This window comes from Leptonotus elevatus, chromosome 11, assembly GCF_054856555.1.
Source record: "Leptonotus elevatus isolate MCC_2025b chromosome 11, RoL_Lele_1.0, whole genome shotgun sequence".
In the NCBI taxonomy this organism is placed as follows: domain Eukaryota; kingdom Metazoa; phylum Chordata; class Actinopteri; order Syngnathiformes; family Syngnathidae; genus Leptonotus; species Leptonotus elevatus.
In genome coordinates, this window is record NC_141249.1 from 22,533,388 (window position 1) to 22,548,859 (window position 15,472).

The 15,472-nt window shown below is 41.4% G+C and overlaps 2 protein-coding genes across 4 annotated transcripts in view; one reads left to right on the plus strand and one right to left on the minus strand.

The window, feature by feature from the left end:
- tmem131 (transmembrane protein 131) overlaps positions 1–11,578 on the plus strand; it is a 29,172-nt gene extending 17,594 nt beyond the window's left edge. For all 3 annotated transcript variants that reach the window (XM_086088628.1, XM_086088627.1, XM_086088629.1), the window contains 17 exons: positions 750–822; positions 907–1,058; positions 1,144–1,286; positions 1,718–1,904; positions 1,979–2,164; positions 2,376–2,531; positions 3,354–3,790; positions 4,567–4,751; positions 5,738–5,865; positions 8,410–8,528; positions 8,627–8,776; positions 9,127–9,277; positions 9,399–9,514; positions 9,800–9,881; positions 9,956–10,059; positions 10,654–10,805; positions 10,889–11,578. In XM_086088628.1, coding sequence (XP_085944754.1) covers positions 750–822; positions 907–1,058; positions 1,144–1,286; positions 1,718–1,904; positions 1,979–2,164; positions 2,376–2,531; positions 3,354–3,790; positions 4,567–4,751; positions 5,738–5,865; positions 8,410–8,528; positions 8,627–8,776; positions 9,127–9,277; positions 9,399–9,514; positions 9,800–9,881; positions 9,956–10,059; positions 10,654–10,805; positions 10,889–11,149 — 2,782 coding nt within the window. In that variant the 3' untranslated portion in view covers positions 11,150–11,578. The remainder of the gene's footprint in view (positions 1–749; positions 823–906; positions 1,059–1,143; positions 1,287–1,717; positions 1,905–1,978; positions 2,165–2,375; positions 2,532–3,353; positions 3,791–4,566; positions 4,752–5,737; positions 5,866–8,409; positions 8,529–8,626; positions 8,777–9,126; positions 9,278–9,398; positions 9,515–9,799; positions 9,882–9,955; positions 10,060–10,653; positions 10,806–10,888) is intronic.
- Positions 11,579–11,744: 166 nt separating this feature from the next.
- Positions 11,745–15,293, minus strand: LOC147166515 (uncharacterized). The gene is made up of 5 exons (XM_086088637.1): positions 15,013–15,293; positions 14,018–14,206; positions 13,832–13,943; positions 13,128–13,264; positions 11,745–12,243 (listed from the first exon to the last, which is right to left on the minus strand). The coding sequence occupies exons 1-5, from the start codon at positions 15,193–15,195 to the stop codon at positions 11,863–11,865; spliced, it is 1,002 nt and encodes a 333-aa protein (XP_085944763.1). The 5' UTR covers positions 15,196–15,293; the 3' UTR covers positions 11,745–11,862.
- Between the last annotated feature and the right edge of the window lie 179 nt (positions 15,294–15,472).

The window sequence follows — 15,472 nt, forward strand, 5'->3', positions numbered from 1 at the left end:
CTCACTGTGCCTTACACTGCAGGTTCAAAAAGGATTTTAATGCCTACAAGGGTGCATATGCGATGGGGCATAGTCCATGTGCACGTTTATGCTGCACGGCAGATATCTGATAGCAGATTCCACATTTTCCTGATTGAGATCTAAAGTTAATCAATTTCCATGTGCATATCATAATTGTGACACTTGAGAGAGCAAAAAAAACAACAATCAGAAATGTCACTTGAACCATGGAGTGGAAATCGAGTCTAAATATTAGGGGTGTTAAAATTGGAAAAAATTCAACAAAATGTCTTATTTAGGGTTAGGGTTCACACTTTAAGCATGGAAGAATGTTCGCAATAATCAATTTATAGATTTGTATCGGGATTAATCGGTATTGAATCAAATCGTGATACAAATCAAATCACCAGGTACTCGGTAATTCACACCCCTACTAAATATTGTACTCTGCCATTTATAGTTCCAAACTTGCTGAGGCTATACTACTAAACAGCTCATTGGTTGAACTCACTGATCACCACAGTTTCTTAAAACTTTTTTCCGTTGCCTGTAAAAGCTGACTTTTGCTGTGTTTTGTATGAATAGCACAGGAATGGAATGGGTGAGGGGAACAAGTCAAGTCGAATGTGAAATTTTCTGGAATCCCCTTTTATAAAATAAAATTTGGCTGCACATTGACGACGCTGATTTGTCATGACTTGTTCTGGTTGTGTTCAATGTAGTTTCATGTTGTCTCTTTTTTTTCTCAGATGGCAACCAGAAAATCTATCCAATATCAACATTGACACGAGCACCATGGAGTTCCAAGTGCAAAGAAACCAAGTGAGTGGTTGTCAAAATCCCACGTGAGCTCCCACATGGACCCCCCGTTTGTCTCTCAACTGACATTGTTGTCTGCGCGGCCAGACAACTGCGGCAAAGAGCTTCATGGGGTTTGCGGAGGGATCAAGTCGGCCCTTTGTGTACAACCTGGTCCTGATGCCCAGGGAGGTGAAATCATTTAACGTAAGATTCACGCCGGTCCGGAACCACAGCGTCTCCTCACTGCTCATAGTCAGGTAAATGGCCTTAGCTTGAAAACACACATTTCTCACGACCTGAGTGTGTTTTCTCTTTTCTAAAGTCTCCAGTCTGGCTTTTCAGGAATAATCTGACTGTGATAGACACAATCGTCCTGCACGGCCACGGTGCGACCGAGAGCCTAAAAATCGCTGGGAAGCCTCCGGGCCACGGCAGCTCGCTGAGGTTCAAGATGACGGAAGCGCTGCTGAGAGAATGCACAGACAGTAAGTACCCAAAACCAAAACCATATCGTCGCTGTCGGGTGTCATACTCGCATCTCCAAAATAATACTTTTCAGGATATCAGGAAAAAAAAAACACAATCTTGCTTGAGTTACCAGGCACCACATCGCAAAATCATGTTCAATCGCTAATTTAATACACTTTAAAAAATGCGCAAAAAGACTGACTGAGGTTTCATCATCTTCCTTAAACTATGTTTTAAACATCTGAGTAGTGAGAGGCGGAAATGAGTTTGCACACCAACTTTGTGGCCAAATGCTCCATTCTGCAACAAAATATTAACACTATCCATTAAAAAAAAAAAAAACATCCAGACTTTCAGTCTCGAGGCACAGAGAATGAGGGGAAGAGGTCTACTTTTACGAATCTTTTCAAATCTGAATTTCGGCTAACTGAACTGCATTTGATTTCAGAGAAAAGAATAAGGGATCCCACCTTCACGCTGAAGAGGACATTCCGCGTAGAGAATACGGGCCTGCTCCCGATCACCATCCGCTCGGCGGAGATCAACGGGCAGGCATGCGAAGGATTCGGCTTTAAGGTTCTCAACTGTCAAGAGATTTTACTTCAACCCAATGCGTCGGAAGACCTCATCATACTGTAAGTGACACACGACTTTCCAAGTTGCAAAATATCGTACCTAAAATTAACCTCTCGGTCCGCCCTCCTCGCAGATTTACACCAGACTTCACCACGTCGCGAGTAATCCGCGAGCTCAAGCTGGTGACTTGCGGCGGCTCAGAGTTTGTCTTTGTGATGAACGCCTCGTTGCCCTACCACATGCTGGCGGCGTGCGCTGAGACCCTGCCCCGGCCCACCTGGGAGATGGAACTCTGCATCATTGTGGCTGTTGTAATGAGGTGACACGCCCTTTTCTCCACAAAATTATCCCTCTTACGAAACGTGTTTTATTTGTGCTTTGTTGATGATTTTTCCTTCCTGTTTGGATTTTTACCAAGGAGAAGTTTGTTTTATATGATTGCTACCCCAAACTTTACCACAGAAGCATAAACAAAAAAAATATGTAATGACTGATTGTGGCATTGTCTAAATGTCACATATGTCCTTCAGTTCCATGTTTCTCTTGGTGGTCGGCACGGCCTACCTGGAGGCGCAGAGCATCTGGGAGCCCTTCAAGAGACGTGTGTCCGTCGAGCCCAATTGCACCTTGGAGACGGGGAGGCCATTTAATCTCAGGGACATAGTGCAACTGCACAGTGATTCAAAGTGAGTGAAGACGCGCAAAACGGGCATGGGCAGTTGGGCATACGAGTTGTGTTAGTTTTATCCAACTAGCGTGGCCGCCGTACATCTCTATTTTAGATAATAAAAAAACTTATATTGGCTTACTTTAGTCTTATTTTTGTATTTTCTGTAAAAAAAAGTTTTCATTTTACTAAGAAATAATGCTCTGTTTAAAAGTTGTGTTGTTCATTTCATTTTATTTCTACTAAATTAAAAATATAAATATGATGTAAACTCGTTTGAATAATAGAACTATAATTCGCACTCTTTGCTTTTTATTTCTAATTATTAGAATGACTTAAATTCATGAACCCCCTTCAGACCCATAGATGGTTGCATTGGACATTACAAATTTGCGTGTCTAAACCAATAAAACGCATAATTTGGATGATGTCAACATTTCTGGTTCATGATTGGATCTTAACTAACCAATCACAATTGCAAGATAAACCTGCATGATGTTCATGTTAAGAATGTTGCATATAAGCTTGGTAAGTTTACAACACGTTACAGCCATATTAACTTGCCGTCCACTATAACAACTAAAAACATGATAACCCCCCCCAAAAATATTTCCATGTTCTTATGTGGGAAAAGAGTCCAAATATATCAATAAATTAAGAAGTAATGAGATTAAGGAATTAAAAAAAATTAATACCAGTTTTAGGAAAAACATGGTGGACTGGATTAAGAGTGAGACACTGGTGCTGTATATGTCTCCAATGAACCATACTGTGTGGTTAAAAACAGGTGATTAAAAACAGGTGACATTTGCTCTAAGGTGTGACCACTTTGATGTTGCAGTGACACACCCCAGATCTCCAGGGGCTTGTACACGTCCAGCAACGGAACGACACGTGGAGGCCGAAACGGCAACAGCCGGACCCTGTCCGACTCTGACGTCCAAGACAAACGCTCCAAGATCAGCCTGAGCCGCCCGTCTACGTCTATGCAAGCAGCTTCCTCCTCCCATCAGCCCAAAGGGGGGGGAAGCGGCACCTCCAGCCAGGAAGGCGCCACCTCGCCCTCAGATAGCCAGCTGACCAACCGCAAAGCTCGCAGCGCCAAACCGGATCTGCAGGGTCATAGCTTAGCCGCGTCGTCCTCGCCACCACAAAGAGGGGCCAACTCCGACACGGAATACGCCAACCTGGTCAACGCCATGGACACCGACCGCCACCGTCCAGAGGCACTCTTAGAAACGCAGCAGGACCAGGGTTCTCAGTCACTTGACAACAAAGGTGCTTTATTGTACAGGGGATATATATATATATATATATATATATATATATATATATATATATATATATATATATATATCTAGAGATATCTAGAGATATCTAGAGATATCTAGAGATAGAGATAGATAGAGATAGATAGATAGATATCGAGAGATAGATAGATAGATATCGAGAGATAGATAGATAGATATCGAGAGATAGATAGATAGATATCGAGAGATAGATAGAGATATCGAGAGATAGATAGAGATATCGAGAGATAGATAGAGATATCGAGAGATAGATAGAGATATCGAGAGATAGATAGAGATATCGAGAGATAGATAGAGATATCGAGAGATAGATAGAGATATCGAGAGATATCGAGAGATAGATAGAGATAGATAGAGATATCGAGAGATAGATAGAGATAGATAGAGATATCGAGAGATAGATAGAGATATCGAGAGATAGATAGAGATATCGAGAGATATCGAGAGATAGATAGAGATAGATAGAGATAGATAGAGATATCGAGAGATAGAGATAGATAGAGATATCGAGAGATAGATAGAGATATCGAGAGATAGAGATAGATAGAGATATCGAGAGATATCGAGAGATATCGAGAGATATCGAGAGATATCGAGAGATATCGAGAGATAGAGATATCGAGAGATAGATAGAGATATCGAGAGATAGATAGAGATAGGTATAGATAGATATAGATAGATGGATGGATGGATGCAATTTTCAAAAATGATGCCATTTTGAAATCGGCTGTGTTTGCTTTCCAGCGTTGGAATCCAAAGGGAAACTGCGGGGCAAAACAAAAGTACAGCGGAAGAAGGAAGAAAAAGTGAAGAAATCCACAGTCAAGACGACGGGTGATGAGGCAAAAGACAACTTGGCCGACAATGACGACAGCTCCTCTACAACCACGGAGGCGTCTAATCCAGATGTGGAACCTGGCGTCAAAGAGGTGCTCGCCTGCAAAAACAGTGTTCTCATTTTCATAGCACAATTTGTCCACCTTCCAATGTGGTAACCAAATGTCTGAGCCCGTTAACCAGTTTGGGAGAAAATATAGGAATTGAATAGTAGCTACACGGAACCACCAAGCGGGTGACTATCAGCGTTATCAGTTGGGCTAATTTAACACTTTGCCAGTGTTAATCTGTGAATTTTGCATTTGAGACCTTTTTTTTCTGGACTATCAAAGGCATAGTCAAGGCATGACTTCATGGCAATCTTCCAATCGCTGCAGAGCTGTAGTGGGTGCTGGACACACAGATTAGGTTTAGCTAACTGAGTTTTCTTTCAAGTTTATTTAAATTGCTCTGTATAAAGTGAAACAGAAGTGTAGAACTTCTTGAAGAAGATCAAAGACACAGTCATATTTTTCTAACTATATCTATAAACTATAGTCACGCCTTTTTCCCCCTCAGTTTTGTTGTGGCTCATTAGGCGAGCTCGGACAGGCAGCCAAAATACCCTTTCCTAATTGTGTTCTGGTTACAGAAATGTAAGAGGTGGGAGACATAAAAAACATGCAGGACTGTGGCTCAAGGACCGAACTTGCCTACCTCTGCCTTAACTAGAATCTCATGTCACATTGTGGCCACAGGTAGCATCCTGGTCTACTGTTGCAATTTGTACTCCAGAGCATGTTTTTTTTTCTTCTTCTTCTTCATGATGCATTATTTGAGATCACTTTGTCAGGAATCAGAGCTGCAGTGTTGCTAACTGCAGAGATTAGCACTAGCATCCGTCAGGCTACTTGAAATAACATTGCTGTGAAATTTAAAATGTGAAAACTGGACTTAGATTATCTGACAATATTATAGACAAGCAAAAGTGATCATCTCTCTGCTTGGAAGGTGCATTTGCTTCAACACTGAATTGAAATAGACAGCTTGATGGTAATGACTATTTGTATCATTTAAACTTGCGTTACTTTCTCGCCAGGAACCAGTGAAGAAGAAAGGAAAGACAGGATTTCCGGCAAAAGAAGATACAAATTCAAATTTCCTCATCAAACAAAATCCCAAGAAACAAGGAGCTGCAAAGAAGGAGGTCCAAGTTGAAAAAGCCAGGTTTGTATCAAATATTTGCCAGCATGTTTTATCTCTGATCCTTGTAGACGTTGTTATGTCACACATACTAAAACGAAACCTATCGCGTATATCTGGCAGCGCAATGCCAAATACGAGTTTATTTTTTATTTTTTAAATTATCACCAGATTCAAGTCAACAGTAGCCGCTCACTTTTTGGCACCTTTTGTCAGCATTTTGAAAAGCTTTATTTTGGTTACGGTTATGGATGGCAGGTATCGGCCCAGATATATATATATATATATAATTTAAATTATTTATATATATATATATATATATGATATATTTATTTATATATATATATATATATATATATTTATTTATATATATATGATATATTTATTTATATATATATATATATATTTATTTATATATATATATATTTATTTATTTATATATATATATATATATATTTATTTATTTATATATATATATATATATATATAAATATATATATATATATATATATATAAATATATATATATATATATATATAAAAATATATATATATAAATATATATATAAATATATATATAAATATATATATAAATATATAAATATATATATATATATATATATATATTTATATATATATATATATATTTTATATATATATATTTTATATATATATATATATATATGTATATATATGTATATATATATATATATATATATGTATATATATATATGTATATATATATATATATATATATATGTATATATATATATGTATATATATATGTATATATATATATGTATATATATATATGTATATATATATGTATATATATATATGTGTATATATATATATATATATATATATATGTGTATATATATATATAAATATATATATATGTGTATATATATATATATATATTTTTATATATATATATATATTTTTATTTTTTATTTTTATATATATATATATATATTTATTTATATATATATATTTATTTATATATATATATTTATTTATATATATATATTTATTTATATATATATATATTTATATTTATATATTTCAATTTAAAAAAAGGATCTGGTATCTGTCAAAATGGTCCTGATCCACAGAGGCTTATCTCCCGGCCGCGCGCACGTTCACTTCTCCAATGACGAGGTGAAACAGGGAATGGTTCCCTTAGCTACGTTGGCGCAGCCAATTTGTCTGTCAAAATTGCACTGGGGGAACATCGGAAGCCATTTGGCAGGAAGGCGGCGGGCACAGCGTCTCCAGCTCGCGGAAGCCGGCTCTCTGCCTCGCCGCTGTCGGGGGGACCTTCGTGAGAGAGACTCGTTGGTCTCACCGCTGGCCAAGCGGGTGACCTGCGCTGTTTCTCTCGCGAAGGTCCAACGCCGCCCAACAGAGTTTGCCGGCGGGCGAGACAAAGAATATTGTAATTAATTATGCCTGTTGTAATGGCATTTTGCACATAAAGGTGGCATTTGGTGATAATCTATTTTCTTTAAACTGAAGAGCAAAAAAGCATGTAGCCTATCAATATTTCTTTATGTACAGACATAAAGACATGTAGACAGAAGCAAGTGGCGCACATCAAACTCATTTTGTAAACACAAGCGCTGGAATCAGGCAAGCCCATACGTAATGATCACATTCATTCAATATGCATTCAATATAGGGCTGGGCGATATATCGATATAAAAATTATATTGATATATTTTTAACCGGGAGATGGAATTAGACCATTTCGTCGATATCAATATAGTTCAAACTTGTACTGTGATCCTTGCTCTGCTGTTCTCCTGCTGTGCTCCTGAGAGTCTCACTGCCCCAGTCCCTCTTTCGTGCACAGGAGGAGGGGAGGGGAAGGGGGGGGACACTTCGCACTGGTGAAGCACTTGTCTCTCCTCTCCTCCAACAGCGCGGCGGAAGAATTGCTTTGTTAAAAAAAAAAAGAAGAAATCACAATATGTAGGGAGGGAGCGAGCGGGCCCGGCGAGCAACAGCAAGTGAGCCAGCGAGCAGCCTGGCAACAAGGAGTTGGTGAGCATGAATGGCTAGCGACCAGCTAGCAAGAACTTAACTACACTCGCTACACTAAGAGGAGTGCGATAGACAAGTTCCAGCGAGGGATGGAAGCAATAACGTATACTTTTCACCGTCTAAACAGTGCCACAAACTTTTAAGTATAAAGTGTGTGAAACTGCGCACCGCAGGAGCCCCAGTCATAAAACCGTCCACAAGTTTGGGTTTGTCATATTTTGTTCTTTTGTATTGATCCTTATTAGCATCTTTGGATTTGTCAGAAGGGGGAAGAAATTAATGTAATTTGATTTCAGTAAACCAATTATATTGCACTTTTCTCGTGAAGAGATCTCAGAAAAAGATTGGCTGATTATAATTCATAGTCCATTTTTATTTAACTGTGCACCTTGCAGAGCTTTAGTTTGAAAATAGTTAGGCAGCATTTATAGCATATTTATATTTTATTATTTCAACAACTTAGCATCTGTAATGAAAAAAGTGGATCGGAGCATCCCTAGTTACGGTTTGTATTTATTGTCAGTTCACTGGAGTTGCCGTACGTGCCGCCACTGGAGACCAAACAGCGCAAGGGCTTCTCATCCAAATCTCTCCAACCCCACACCAGCGTCCCCAAGACGAGACCGCTGCAGAATTCCAGATGTGAGTCTTACCTCTCACCCCCCCAATATGTGTGCCTCATTTTCTTCTCATCATCTTTGACAATATTGCCTCATTGCCCCCCCCCCCCCCCCCCACAGTTGATGGCAAGATGGAAGAAAGTCGCTCCTCTCTTCTGGCTAAACTGCTGTCGAGCTCCGTGCAGGAGCTCGCACATAGCAGCAGCTCGGAGGGCGAGAAGGAGTTTGCCTCCCCTGAGTGGGACATCCCCATTTGCAAAAACAGCAACCGTAAGTGTCCATTTCTACACATAATTCCTCCATAATAGCATGAAAATTGTGTTTTTTTAATTTCTGCAAGTTAAAACTGAAAAACTGACCTTTGCTAGCCTAGCTTAAGAATGCTGTTAGGTAAAGTGTGCATCCAACAACAATGCAGCTATGCTTTGCTTTTGGCTTTGAAATATCACTTCCAACTGGTGTTAGAATACCCACCCTTGCAGTAGACGGGGTCGGTGCAATCAATTAGCTCATTTGCACAAGTCTTGACACCCCTCGCAACAGGCTGATCTCAAGAAAGGTTGCTGGTGGAACTTTAAATGATTGTACAAATGTGGCAATATGCTTCATTGAACGCATAGACGCGGACAGTCTCCAGCAGATCGCCCTCCAGACGCTAAACGCAGACCCCTTCCTCAAGAGGTCATCCACAGCGGAGATTTATTCCCCACCGCCCATCTCCCCCAGCCTGCTGTCCCGCGGCAGCTACAGCAGTGTCCTCAACAGCAACAGGTAAGCAGCGTTGCGCGCACACACGCACACACACACACACACACACACACACACACACACACACACAGGACAACGCATCTGTCTGTTGCTCCACGATTCAAACTCTGTTTTTTTGTTGCAGCGATGTGAACCACAATAAGGCTCCGGGAAGCAAAGTTAGCTCCTCCACGCCACTCCCCGGTAAAAACGGAAACCCCACCTTTGCCGCTGTGGCTGCTGGTTACGACAAGAGTCCAGGTAAGCGTTTGTGATGGGGGTTGGTTGTTTGTATCGTAGATGATCATTTAGGATGTACACAATCAATGAATTATGTGCCATACATGACTGTAATTAGAAGTCTGATCAATAGAATTAGCTTGCATGCTAGCCTAACACGCTAGCACAAACTGAAACAAATTTCACGAGAGCTTTTCACTTAGGCTGTGCTCAAGGTGAGTTTTTTTTTTTTTTGCCACCTTCAACTGTCCCATGGGGTGACGTTGGGCACCAGGGATTTGATCTCAACTTTTTTGTCGCCACCAGGTGGTTCTGGACCGGGCAGGGCCGAAGGTCAATCAAGGAGTCTGGCACACACAACGTCAATGGAGAGTGACAGCTCAGACAGGTACTGACGCCGGTAACAGACAAGCACCACGTCACGCACAAATTCTAACATTCATGTGCTTGTTTGTGTTGCAGCTCGGGGTTGTGGAGTCCCATCGGCACAAACAGCAACGCAAACTATAACCCGACCAATTCCTTCTCCGCTTTTGGACCCAACAACTCCTTCAACCTGACGGGAGGTACGACTTTTTTTTTTACGGGACGCGCGAGTATCGGTACCAGCGACGGTGTATCGGCCGCCATCTTGTGGCCGTTTTACGATCAGGAATTAGAAATGAGAAGAATCGAAAATGTGAAATATTTACCTCGCCACTCCCCGTTTCACCTCGTCGTTTGTGAGGTGGTGAAAGTGAAGCACAAGCTTTTCGTGCACTCTAAGAAGACACTTGAGGAGGATGTGACTGTGCCACCGGTTATTGTCTCCCCCCGGGAAACGAGTTGTAACGCACACATACCATTTTGTTGACTGGCTTATGAAATGACTGATAATATTTACTTCTCTCCTTGGAGATAAATTATTAAATGTTTCCACTTATGTCTGCAATATCCTCGTGTGCCCGATTGGGGAAACACTGGTCTAAACTGAGGCCACACAAGCAAGCGGATTTTTCTTTTTAATCTGCGTTAATACATGATTAATGCGATCATTTTTTTGTTATTAATTAATGGGTTAATGCTTTAACTTTGACAGCACTTTTTTTTTTCCCATATCAAGCCGGTCAGACTGTCGTCCATTGTTTAAAGGTATTTTAAAGAAACCCTTCTTTTGTTAGTTTTCAGCGAAATGAGCCTCCAGAAGCCATCGGAGCCTCAGTTGAGCTGGCCCGAGTTCACCACGTTGCCGTTGTCCATCTGGGATATTCCCAACGCGGACCCCCTGCACTCCTGGCCCAGCAGCTCCAGCTCGCCCACCGCACCCACCTCAGTAAGACGCTTCCTGTCCACCACCACTCACTCTTGTCAACCTCGCGGTAAGTTAAACCTTTTTTTTTTTTGCTTGCATCACAGTCACTCCTACAGAGCAGCCACAACCCGTGGTCCACCAGCGCCACCTTCGGTCCCTCCATTTGGTCAGCGAGCACCGAGACATCGCGGCGCCCCTACTCGCCCGCCGCCAATTCGCCCACGCTGACAGACCCCTTAAACACTTCGCCGCCGCCCTCGGGCGACATGAGCCGCACGTACAACCCGTGGAGCATGTGGGGACCCCCGCTCGGCCGTCGAAGCTCGGAGCCCTGGCCCAATTCCTCGGAGGATCCCAACAATTAAAACTGCACTTTAAGGCGGCGACCCAATCTGATCATTTTCTTCAAGCGTGACTGGACCGATTTGGATCGCTCGCCCATCCTCTTTGTGTTTAGTTTTCCCGCCGCTTTTTATTCACAGGGGGCCGAGGCTTTTATTTGTTTTAACAGAGGTGCACTCCCTCTGCCCCTCTAAAATGAGACGTTATAGCTGGTAAGGCTGGAAGTTTGGTTCGCCTCGCAGAAGAATCTCAGTTCAGTATTAAAAAGTTCAACGTTTTTCATAGTTTTATTACAATTGGTTTCATAGACTTTAAGCAACCTTGGCCCTGATTGGATGTTAAATGAAAAAGGCTCCCTGTTTTAAAAGTCCAAGAAGTACTTAAGTTTGAAGTATGAATTGTATTGGGGTCTCTATTTGTCAGCAAATTTAAAATAAAAGGATTTCAGCACAGTGCCGCCTCCTGGGTCTCGACATTTACTGAGGTGCAGTGATTTTGCTTTATTATTATTTGATGTAATTTCTCTTGAATGAGCATAGATGTCTAACTTGAATCCACATGTATAGTTTTTCCTCAAATAGTGGCCACTTGAGACAAATATATGACTCAGATACACACTTGGCATAAAAACCTTTATTCCTTGTGTGGATTATACTGCCCCCAGGTGGCCAAGCTTGAATATTTATACATTCTTGTAATTTAGTCTTGGTGATTATTAATTGAATTAATCAGGTATTTATTTTCCAGCATCAGGGTTCTTAGGGGGCTGCCTGAGCGATTCGAGCAGAAGCCGCGCCAGCCTGTCCTTGTGGCATTTTGTGAACACGGTCACGCTGTGCTTCTTGTTGAGTCTGCCCACGCGGTCCAGCGCCATCATTCCGCGGCACATGGCGCCCTGCAGCTCCACGCGCACCGGACAACGCACGCTCTCGGCCACCACGCCGGCATCCACGCAGGCCGCCACCGCGTACGAGTCAAAGGAGACGAAGCCCGGGCCGAAGTGAACGTCGCGCACCTTGCTCAGGGCCTCCTGGGAGAAGGCCCAGCAGCGGGACGTGACGCTCTTCATGAAGCGGGACGCCGCCGTGTCCTGGCTCGTCAGCTCCTCGAAGAATTCCTTCGTAAGGGAGAAGAAAACAAAAGGGGTGAGGCATTTTGTCTTTTGTTTAATTTCCAGGCAAGAAAGTAAGTTTGTTTTCATATTTTATAATTTTTCTTGAAGATGCCAACTTGTATGATAGTATTTCTTGAGGTGCATTCTGGACTTTTACTACTGTCTACTGAAGTCATGAAACGCCAACTGTCAAGGGGCCAAAATTACATTTTCACTTTTTCTTGCGAGTACCTTATTCATTGAAAAAACTTGATGTATCTTGGGAAAAAATACCTAAAAAAATACAACTTTATTAGCTCCCAAAAACATATTAAAAACGTTCTATTTTAAATATTGCCATGGTTCCAAAAGCGTATTTAGACGTTTTTTTGTTTGTTTTTTATATGCTAGAAAATAGAGAAGGCTTTGATGCAGCCTCTGACATGAAGAGGTCGCTTTAAAGCAATGGTATTTATTTAAAAAAAAGAGTATAAGAAATCAACCGGGGCCATGTTGCAAAAAGCTCTTTCCCCCACTGTTTTCAACAGGTTTTTGAATAATGATGAAACTTGGCTATATTCTAATGCTAATTGCTGCAAAATGGAAGCAGATAGAAAAGCACTTTTTTTCCAGATGAAAAAAAATAAGAGACTAATGTTTCTTTTGGTAGGTTCCACGTTTTTATAGCAATAGAACACAATATTCTGTGGGCCGGGAGCAAAGGGGGTTGCTTCAGTCAAAATGGCTGCGAGTGAATGAGTTAAGCGTATTCTAAGATTTAATTCCCCCTCCCCTCCATCATACAGACAAGCGCTGCTTTTAAACATAGCGTACATATAAATGGCTTAAAAGGTGCCAACAAATAAGGAACTTTGTTTAGGAGGGTTTAGCACGTCTTCACATCTTACCCACGACAACGCGTTTTTGCAGGCGTACTCCCACGTTGCCAAGTAGGTCGGGCATAAGAACTCCTCCAGGACAACATAAGCGGCCTCGGGATCCATGGCAAAGTTGAATTCTGCACACGGGGACACGTTCCCTTTCCCTGGAATCACACACAAACAAAAAACAAAAAAAACACAATACAAACACGCAAATACACATTCAATGCAAAATCATGAAACCAAAAAACTGAAATGCACAGAAAAAAAGATTCATACATGAAGCAACAAAGGCATGCACAAAAACAATCACACACACAAAACACTACACAAAAACATAACAAAACAAGAAACATGCAACAATACTCAACAAGGTTGTACAAAACAAAAAATAAAATGCACAAATAAAAAAAACACAAAATACACAGGCACAAAAACAACACGTACATGCACAGTTTATCAATGTGGCTGCCGGGTCCACACGTCCAGTATTGACGTTTTCGGGCCCTTTAAGGACACCAGACATGTTTTTCTTTTTTTTTGTGTTTGTGTGCAAGTTGAGCTTGGCCACTTTAAGGACACCGTAGTTGCGTGTCCTGTTGTGTTTGGAAAGCAACAGTACTCAGAAATCACTTTTTTTAAACAACCTGGAGTGATTACAGCTATTCTCATAGTATGACTTTTGGGGGGGGGGGGGGGCATTTACACATTATCATGAATCGTGGGGCTACCTTCGATGTTACCGCCCATGATGTAAAGTTCTTTGAGCTTTCCAGGGAAACTTGGGTCCAGTTTGACGGCCAGCGCCAGGTTGGTAAGGGGCCCCAGGGCTATCAGTGTCACCTGTGCCCGCCAAGCCACCACATTTTATTTTAATGCCAATAACGCAGTGCTTACGGGGACGTGCATATTCTCACCTGCCCGGGATACTCCTCTACCAGGCGCAGCATGGCGCTCACCGCGTGTTCCTTCTGGATTTTCTCCTCCCACCGCGGGTCCCTGTCCTCCAAAACGTCCCCGAGGCCATCTGTGCCGAAGTGGTCACAGGGGTCGTTGGTGGGGGCGGTCCCGAGCAGGGGCCTGGCAGAGCCTCGGAACACCGGGATCTGCCCAGGGCAAAAAAATTTAATAAATTATGGTGTGGCAGCAATACGCTTATGTAAAAATTCTCATAGAATTAAGATGAATTATTTTTGACAAATTTTTTCATAAATGTTTTTTTTTTTTCGGGAGGAGGTGGGTCATTTCTTGGAAGGTTTTCGTTAAGTTGACTTTCTCAGAGGATGTTCCTTGAAATGACTTTCAAAAAACTATGAATGTTGAAATTGTTTATGCATTTAAACTTCGTGTTTTTAGCATATTGGAATTTTCAGTATTCAAAAAAAAATTTTTTTAATTGTAGGGAAAAAATCTGATTTTTTTTACTTGAAATGTTTCCAGTAGAAAAGTCACCGTTTACTACTTTTTCCTTTAATAAAACTAACAATGTTAACTTTTTTTCCTCAACAGTTTTATTGAAACATACAATTTGTATGCCACTTTGTAAAATACAAGCTTGCCTTCTCTTAAAAAAAAAAAAACTGAAATAAGATTGTTTTCTTATTAAAATATTTTCTTGAAAACCGACTATTGCTCACAAAGACGTTGACTCCCCCTAACCCTCTTTAAAACTACTTTTTCCTATTTTCCCAACTCTTGGAATATACAAATGGATAAATTATGCATCGTAAACAACAACAAAAATATTGAATCTTTTTCCTCGCCGAAAAAAAACTTTGTCTTGTAAAAACTTTTTAGGGTGGGTGGTAGTTTTTTTCTTCTCCTTCTATTTAAAAACCTAATCTGAAATTACAGAGATTGTCTCTGCCACAATTTCCAGAAGTCTGCCCATCCATCCATCCAATCAACCAACCTGTTCCTGCTGCCCCACTGCAAGCACTTTGAACACATTCTGGCACACGTCGTCCACGGACGCGTTCCCGAACACGCAGGTCACAGCCAGGACGCGGACGTGCGACGCCGCCAAGGCCACCAGGATGGCCTGGGCGTCGTCGATGCCGCAGTCGGTGTCGATGACGAGCAGTTTCTCGGACATCTTTGCTTAAAAAAAAAATCAAATAAACGTCACTTTTCCAATGGTAGGAGAAGTTATCACTTTTCCGAGGGGACTTTGAACCTCTCTTTTTAGAGGAGGTGAGAAGCAGAATCCTGTTCGATTGGTTCGAAGGGGCAGAATCATTCCGGGGGTTGGGGTGGGTGTTAGAATATATAGTGTAGTTATTATTAGACAATAAAATGTGGCTAAATGTACAGGGAGGGGGGGGGGGGTTCGGGGGGACACGCTTTTAGTAAATTCTGAAAGAAATGTTAAC